We start from the raw sequence: 8701 nt of genomic DNA, 5'->3' as shown, positions 1-8701 counted from the left end.
CAGGCTATAGCAGCTCCTTGGCCACAAAGATACTCTAGCCAGCAGCAGAGGGGAGAGATGCAGCAACCACCAGGGTTACCACCACCACTGGTGGGGTAGATGGGGCCCACCACGCCCTCTTACAGTTGTACTCAAAGCAATCAATAAATTAAAATAACCTCTTCCTTCAGCACTACCTCCCTCAATCACACAGAAGCTAAGCCGAAAGCAAAGCAAGGAGGAATTGATTGGTGCTGGCCCCTCTAAGAATGGCTGTGAGCAGGATTACGCAGGGCCTGCAAAGTGTGTTAAGAAAGGCTGTCTAGACTGTTTCCCCTCACACGTGTCTATCAGAACATCTGAAATTTCTTCAGGAAGACCCCTATCCAAATGCAGTAACTCTAGAAGGTGCGACACCTTTAGAAGGCACTGGGGCATTTTGGCAGTTGAGAACATGAGAGCCCCAGAGTCAAAGGGGCCTCAAAAAGGATTGCTGGTGCATGTATTTTACGTAGTTGAATTTTGTCTTGGACTAGCCTGATCCATACATAGCCAGCTACAATGGGAAGGAACTGAGCTGGTCAAATACAAGGGAAGAGGAGCCTGACCAGCTATCCAGACATAGCCAGCCAGGCCCTTTAGTGCACACCACAGGGATAGGTGGGACCTACCCCTTGGGCTTCATGAGGGGCAAATAGGAAGGAGCCCCCTCGGGCTTCAGATGTGGCATGGTTCACTCTGTAGGCAGGGACGGGGGTGGCAATGTCCCCTCCTCTGCTATCAGTGGCCACTCGAGGGGGCCTCTCCCGGGCTACAGGTGGATAGCTGTGACATCTGTGGGAGTGCTGGTCTGGCTGGGCCCCTGGCTGCTGGAGCCCCTGGGGGCTTTAGGCGCTGGGCTCCCGGAGGTCTGGCCAGCATCCCTGAGGCTCTCCCTGAGCGCAGCTTCAATCTGCTCTTGACAGGCCCGCAGGCAGTCCTGGGAACACAGGGTATTGTAAGGAGGGGTTGCTGAGTGGAACAAAGGAAGCCCCTTTTGGAATGAAAGGCTGTTTCCTCCCCTCTATCATCTGGCAACAGGTGTTGGGGAAGGACACCTCCCAGCACACAGGGAAGTCTGGGGAGGTTAGGCCACAGCCTAGCCCCAGGAATCAGCCTTCAATTCTGAGAAACTGGCAAGAGGATGTGGCAAGAGGGTGTGAGAGCAGTCCTGCATCTGACACTGAACCCCCCACCCCCACTCTGGCATACCATTTGGCAAGAAAGGGCACTCAGGGACAGTGCCCTTCAACCCACCCAACACTTTTCTCCAGAGCAATTCAAGAGAAAAAAGGCGGCAGCAGCCCCAAGGGTGGGCCTCTTGAAACCAGGAGTGGAGACAAGGCTGGGGGACAGACACTTCCCTCTAGTGGAGGCTCGGGGAATCACAGTGTTTCATGAATGACAGACTGCTGCCTAGCACTCACCACTTCAGTGCCCGTGATCCCAGCAAGCAGCTCTGTGAGCTCATCCCCGGATGTAGAGCAGGCACCCAGGCCTTGCACTGCAGCCCCAATGCTGCCTGTGGCGATCATGGAGGGCGGGTACATGGCAAAGGTGTAATCTTGGAAAGGGAAAGGAATAGTGAGGCAAGGAGGCATTTAAGGAAAACCACCAGCATGGACTTCCTAGTCCTCAGAAGGTGCCAGGCAGTGTGAACCAAGTAGGGGACATACTGGGAAACCCAGCAATGAGTGGTGGTGTGACGAAGAAGGGCAGGCAAAGGCCTCTTTCCTACAGAGGATCAAGGTGAACAACAGACTTACATAGGTCAGGCCCAAGGTGGTCCATAAGTTACCCTGGCCAGATACCACAGCCCCTCTCTGGTGTGGAAACAAAATGGGTCCAAAGACCTGGATTTTCCCAACTTACTGTGAGACCTTAGGCAAGTAAGTCATTTCTCTCTAAGCCCTTGGTGTCCACTCCAGCATACAGGGGGTCTCCAAGGTCCCATAGAGCTCTAATAATGTTCTGCTTTTCTGTACAGCAACTGGGTGTTCAGAGGGGATATCACTTTCAAAGTTTAAAGGGGGGCCTCCCTGGTGGCGCAGCAGTTGAGCATTGGGTTGCGAAGCTGCCCGCAGCCTCTGCGGCGCCGGTTCGATCCCCGGCTGCTCCCCGGCCATCGGAGGAGGGTCCCACATGGCGCGCAGACCTCTCCTGCGGCCCGCTGCTCCCCTCAGCGGTGTACTTCGGTCCTTCTGCCTGCTCTGCTCCCCGCTCTGGCTCTGGTGAACACTCTCACCCTCCCGCGCTTCTGACTGTACCCAGTGCATGTATAAACAAAACAAACAAATAAATAAATAAATAAAACATGCCTCTATAAAAAAAAAAAAAAAAGAAAAAAAAAATTCAAAGTTTAAAGGGAATATAAACCAGAATCTCCTAGTTACTTCTCACCCAAGTATTCTAATTTTCTCGATTTAACAAAAATGTGCCTAGGGCTCTTACCTGTAGCACACAGGGCCAAAAAGGTCTGGGCATGCTTTCTGACCAAGTCCTGCCGGTCTCGGGGCAGAGACAGTCGGTGCAGAATCAGGGCCAGGAAGTCATGGGCAATCACAGCGGCAAGGTCCCACTTGAGCTTCCCCAGGACCAGCACCTCCCAGTCCTGGAGGGTGGGGGAGAGGGTGGGGTGAGCAGATGAAGAAGGAAAGGGGAGGGAATAAAGCAGAAGTTTCACAGCACAGGGAAATCAATCAAACTTGAAGGTCAAGACCCTAGTTCTGCTTCTGGGCTTAAGAACTGGCATTGTGGAGAGTCCAGGGCACGAAAGAGTTAGGGGGGCATCTACTGATCATCTGCTTAGATGCCAGAACTACACGCTGTATATGTATTGTCTCTAAATCCTATTTGGTTATCTTTTTGGAGCTAATAAATCAGGACTTGTCCTGACTTCACCCAGGGCTCTGATAGTTTCTTGAACCATGGCTGAAAGAAAAGATCACAGCAGCAGCATCACCATGAACTTGCTTCACTCTGGGGTGAAGCAGATTCTCTATAACCCCGAGGATCTGTGTATGGGAAGGTCATCACTAGCCTCTCCCCTAACTCTGCATCCCAGCCAAGCACATACCTCTTGAAGAAAGGGGAGCGAACAGAAGGCCAAGCCTGCTGTGACACAGCTCCTGAACTTCCCCCAAGGTTCCTCAAAGGGGATGTTACACAACCCCAACCCACATCCCCTTGGTGGGACTTTGGGGGTGGGTATTGAGGTATAGTACCCCACTCTACACCCTTTTCCCTTTAGGAACCCATAGTGTCTATCTCAGAAAAAGTGGGAGCCAGGTCTGACAGGATAGGTCCAGATGACCCCTGAGGGAACAAGTCCTCTCTCTACTATTCTGAACCTATACACCCTGCTAGGTGCTGGAGAGAGGTTGGGAACCCCACCCCAATCTACGCTGGGGTTCCCAGCCCTGGACCTATTTCTGAGTTGCACATACTAGGATTTCTTCATTGTTTTATCTCAGGAAGGAACTAGTGGGTTTGATCCATTACTGAAGCAGAAATGGCAACCCCACCCAAACTCTTCTAGGCCCCCAGCCACAGCTCCCCTCTCCTGGCCTGCGCCTAGGTGTCACCCTCCCAGCCCAAGCCTCACAGAACTCCACAAAAAATAGCCTTGTCTGGAGCCAGAAGTTAGCCCAAAAAAGCTGGCATTCTGCTTGCCTTGCTTGTCCCAGTGGCCAAACAGGATCCTAACTTAAGGGAACAGAAAGCACCTAGATTTCAAGAAACATCTAGAGGGCAACTCAGAGGGAGAGGCCTCCCTGTAGAAGACCTGGGGTCTTGGGTGAAGGCAAGCAGTTAACCTTCCCTAGACCTGCACAGTCCTTAAGAACCTCAGTTATAGCTTGGCACAAAACATACCCCTGGGCACAATTTGCTGCAGAGGCTGGTGGTGTCTGTCATATCCCAGCCTTTAAGGCCACCGGGGCTAGTTAAAAGGCCCAGACTCTCCTCATCCTTCTCAGTGCAATGCTGAGGTAGGGCCCTAACCACCTCTGGGCCTCAGCCTTCTCTGCTGCACAAGGATTTGGACTGAATGGAGTTCGGAGGTCCCTTCCAACTCTGACCTTCGAGGAAGGCATCTGCAAGCTCCACCCCCAGCTCAGGCAAAGGGAGCGGGGGAGTTGCCTTTTCCGAAAAGCTGCCCTCACACAAAGGCACACACACCATCCCATCTTTTCATAAAAGGAAGTTCCTCTACCTTCCAGCCCAAACCCCTCCAAAACATCTCGCTCCTCGACCCTAGAAACGAACTCTACCTTTAGACTGGCCAAAAACGACCAGATTCATCACAAAGAACTGTGGGGCCTCCTGCTCCCATCTCTGAGAGCTACTTGGCAGGAAGAGGAATCCTGTTCCTCCACAAGCAGCAGTCGGGGGCCCCAGTACCCTGGCTTCCCCGCCAGCCAATCACAGCAGCCTGCATGCTGCCCTCCTCCCCAGGAGATGGGGCCCAGAGACTCCTCTCAGGGTCAGGAGAAGACTTGGCTGTAGTGCAAGGTAGAAGAAGGTGCCAGCTCACCCACCCTCTCCCCGGAGCCACGCAGAAGATAATCTGCACACCCTAAGTAACCCCTTCCACATCCCAGCACCGCCTCACCGGGTTCAGTGAGGAAAGAGAAGCAGCCACTCTCCTGCCTGGCCACAGGAAGAGCCCAGCCTAAGTTCCCAGCAAGAGGCCCAGGGAGCCACTTCCCAAACCACAGAGTGACAGCAGCGCCCCACAGAGTTATGAAAGACCTTGGTCAGAGTGGGCGGGCCAGGGAGGGGGCATCATTATCACATCGGAAGCAGCTGCAGCTCAACTCCCAGGCCTTTGACTAAGGGGGAAAAGGAGAGATGATTCCACCAGGGCCCTAAGCAGCTGCTCAAGTTCCTCAGAACCAGGACAGGGAGAATACAGGATTAGGAAGAGTTTGTCTCTTCTGGGATTGAAGGGGAAGGAGAAGGTGGGATGAAACTCCTGGGCCCTTCCCTAGAGCAATCAGGGCCTGGCTTTAATCCACTCTCAGAGGCTTTTCTATCACAAAGTCCACACTGGGATACTCAACCAAGGGAGCCCCCCTCCCCCACATGAAGCACATTCCACTCCCCCTCTCCAGTGGGGGTGTGCAGGCATGTCCTTCTGCTGCCAATAAATAACTCATGGTGGCTGTGTAAACCCAGAGGCAAAGTACTAGTGAGTGTGTAGACATGCAGTTTGACTTGTTGCTATCTGGGGGAAAGACCAGGAAGGAGTGGCACCCCCTGGAGGTCAGGAGAAGGGGATTTAGTTAAAGCTGGCAGCTCTACCCTGACATCACAGGACAGGACCCCATCTTTTGTTTTAAAAAAAAAAAGCCTCTGCAAGCCATGCTCCCTCTCCAGAGAACAGAAACCTTCTGAGGTCTTAGCTTTCCTTTTCCCGGCGAGGAGGCAGTATGTGGTAGGGGGGAGGGTTGGGCACGAACCCGCATCTGGTGGGGAGAGACAGCGTAGTCGGTGTAGATACACAGTTTTTCGATGGTCAGGGGCTTAGTCTCTCGCAGTTTGGAGGCCAGCAGCATGCAAACCGAACCCAGGAGCTGCAACTGAGCCTTGCGGGTAGGGACGCAGGACAGGTAGCGATCCACGTAGTTCATGGCCAGGGGGAAGACTTCCTCTTCACAGCGCTGCTCCTCACACACCTGGGGGAAGGTGCACAGTCACTTCAGGAGCAGGGGGGTGGGAAACGCAGCAGCACTCAAGGGGGGAAGGTCTGAAGGGAGATGAATTGGGGAGTAAAAATGGGAAATGGCTAAGTGTACTTAGACAGGGACTAAAACAGAGGATGCGCCTTCCCCAAGGTGACGCCCCCCACTTCCTCCGCGCTGCCTCCTCCCCCTGGGTGGGGGGGGTAGGGAGGGGCGCCAGAGCCTCCCTTCCTTAAGGATTCCAAACTGAGGCTCCCCTCCCCCATAGCGGAGGGGGGCACGGGAGAGTCGTACAAGGTAGCCAGAAAACTGGTTACCTTGCCCCCATTACCGTCACCCCTCGCACACACCCAAGGGGAAGGGAGGAGACTCCCGCCGCGCCTCCCGCACTTTTCATTTCCCTGACGGCCGGAACAGCGCGCGCGCCACCCCCACCTCCTTCCCCGCCAGAACCCCGCGACCGACACCGGAACCGGCTCTCGGGCGGAGGCGGTGGAGCCCTGGGTTTTCCAGGCGTGCGCTCCCGAGAAGACCAAGCGGGGGAGGGAAGCAGGAGAGACAGAGCGAAGCGGAGGGGCGCGAGTGGCCCCCGTCCTGCTTTCCCGACCCAAAGAGAGGGTCGGCTAGGGTGCCAGACGACCGGCAACCACAGCCAGAATTGGGGAAGGCGAAGGGGCCCCGCGGAAGCTGTCGGCCAGGGTGCCCGCGTGAAAGGCCGGGCCCAGGGTCTGCGCCACCGAGGCATCTTGCTGATTGTTTGGGGGGCCAGGATGTCCCTGCAGAGCGGCCCCGGGAGTTCCGGAGCCGCGCACTCAGGGGCGGCGGGGGAGGGGAGACCCCGTCCGGGCGGTACCTCCAGCATCCAGTACGCCAGCATCTTCCGCATGTGCGGCTTGATCTCCCTCTGCACGCACTGGAAGTAGGAGGCGCTGGGCACATAGCGCTCCTCCAGGCGGAGCAGGCTCTGCAGGACACGCTGGTCGCCCAGCAGTCGCGGGTCTGGCCCGGCCCGGGGCGCATGCCGGGTGCCCTCGCAACACAGCAGCTCCATACTCGGCGGCACACAGGCAGGAGGGAGTGCGGGCTCGCGAGCCACGACGCAGGCAGAGGGCCGGGGAGCGCGGGGTTGGTGCTGGTGCTGGTGCTGGTGCTGGTGCTGGCACTGCGCAGCCGAGCCCCAGCCCGCCCGCGCCGGCGCGCGCACCGCTTCCCTGACAGGCGCCCCGCCCCTCGCGACGATGTAGCAACCGTGGAATGCTCAAACGTCGCAACGTTCCTAGGGGCGGGGCCGTCGGCGCCGCAGACGGAAAGGGCTGGCGGGCGCGCCCCCCTCCCCCCAAGCCCCCGGCGGCCACATTGGTCCGCGGGGCGCAGGCGGGCCGGCTTCCGGGCGCTGACCCCCGGGTGGAAAGAACTTTCTTGGAGGTGGGCCTCTTCCCCACCAAAGAGCCCTGCAGTCTTGTTCCGCAGACTCTAGGCGCCCGGAAAGAACTTTTCTGCAAAGGTTATTCATTCATTCGTCAACGCTCCTTCACCCGCTGCTTGCTCTAGGGAATATAAGTAATATAATTGCTGTTCTGTTATTCTAAGCATTTAACGTGTAATAACTTACTAAGCGCGCTCGAAAATCCTGAATTAAGTATTGCACTACTTCTTTTGCGGATGAGGTGACTGATGCGCTGTATATAACAGCCGTACAGCTGACAGAGCTGTGACAGAAAAGCTGAGTGGCTCCAGAATCGACGAGGCTCTACACTTTGTTATTTAAGCTGATTCCTCAGGTCAGCCAAGATCTGCATTGCCCAAGAGCTGGTTAGAAATGCAGGCTCTCAGGCCCACGCCTGACCTCCTGGATCACATCTGCAATTTTAACACATCTCCTGTCTACATTAAAGTATGAGAAGGACTGGTCTAAATCAGCACATTGCAGACATAAAACCGGGCAGAAAGGCCATGGACTCAAGGCCTCACCTTGTCATTAAGTCGACTGTGTGGCCTTGGACAAGCCCTTAAGTAGTCTTAGTTTCTGTTTGAGGAAAAATGTGGGCGGAGAAGCAAGATCTCTCTGAAGGAGTTCCTTGGTCAGACCCTGTAAAATCTTCCAGTAGCCATTTTTTTCCACCTCCCAAACTTTGAGTTACTTTGTAGTCTTCTCCAAACTGGATTCCACAAAACCACAGGCCTCCAGCAATGCTCCCAATGGGAAGAGGCCTTGGGGATCCCACCTTTCCTGGGGAAGCCCCTCTAATTGAATTACTAGAGGAATGACACCGCATAGAAGACTCAAGTTTTATGCTAAGTATTTTCTCAAGGAATTAATTCTTTTTATATAAGTTTTATTGTAGCTCTCATATGGATTTATCCATTTTCATTGTAGAAACCTTAGAAAATACAGATAGCCCACCAAAAAAGGAAAATAATACATACTTATAATTTCACAATCTAAAGATAACCCTTTTAAATGTTAATGTTTATTTTTCTAAAATTGCTCCATGAATAAACAAATTTTTAAAAACTATTTATTTTTGGGCCTCCCTGGTGGCCTAAGGTGTTAAGCACAGAACCGTGAAGCTATCCACAATCCCCGGCTGGCCAGGGGAACTACCCACATGGCACAGCAGACCCTACAGACTCACCCCCTGCTCCCCTCAGCAGTGTATTTCAGTCAGTCTGCCTGTTCTGCTCCCTGCTCTGTCTCTAGTGAATCCTCTCACCCCCTCATCTCTGGCCTGTTCCCCAGCTCTTGTATGCATAAATAAATAAATCTTTAAAGAAAAAAATGTAATTATATAAACCTGAAATGTATAGTCTCCTACACACCAGGTTATGTGATATAACCTGTTGGCACCACTCTTGTATATGAAACATTATCATTGACAGAAGCGCTAAGTGACACATAACTGTATGTATACCACATCTTCTTTATGGAGAAAGAAAACTAGAGATATGAAAAGTGGCCTATTAGAAATAATATTTTGACCTATTAGACATTTATATTT

At 53.8% G+C, this 8701-nt stretch overlaps 1 protein-coding gene across 2 annotated transcripts; it reads right to left on the bottom strand.

Annotated features, from left to right (window-relative positions):
- Window positions 1-790: 790 nt before the first annotated feature.
- Window positions 791-6753, bottom strand: CCND3 (cyclin D3; the record flags this gene model as incomplete). Of its 2 annotated transcripts, XM_084228425.1 has the most annotated exons (5): window positions 791-958; window positions 1446-1582; window positions 2470-2629; window positions 5481-5696; window positions 6556-6753. In XM_084228425.1, 5 exons carry the CDS (start codon window positions 6751-6753, stop codon window positions 791-793), a joined length of 879 nt encoding a protein of 292 aa, XP_084084551.1. The 2 variants fall into 2 exon arrangements, with proteins under 2 accessions (XP_084084551.1, XP_084084552.1); XM_084228426.1 differs by lacking the exon at window positions 5481-5696.
- Between the last annotated feature and the right edge of the window lie 1948 nt (window positions 6754-8701).

This window comes from Talpa europaea (genome assembly GCF_964194135.1).
Source record: "Talpa europaea genome assembly, chromosome: 2".
NCBI lineage: Eukaryota > Metazoa > Chordata > Mammalia > Eulipotyphla > Talpidae > Talpa > Talpa europaea.
The sequence above is the reverse complement of the archived record's forward strand: the minus strand, read 5'-3'. Positions and strand labels throughout refer to the sequence as shown.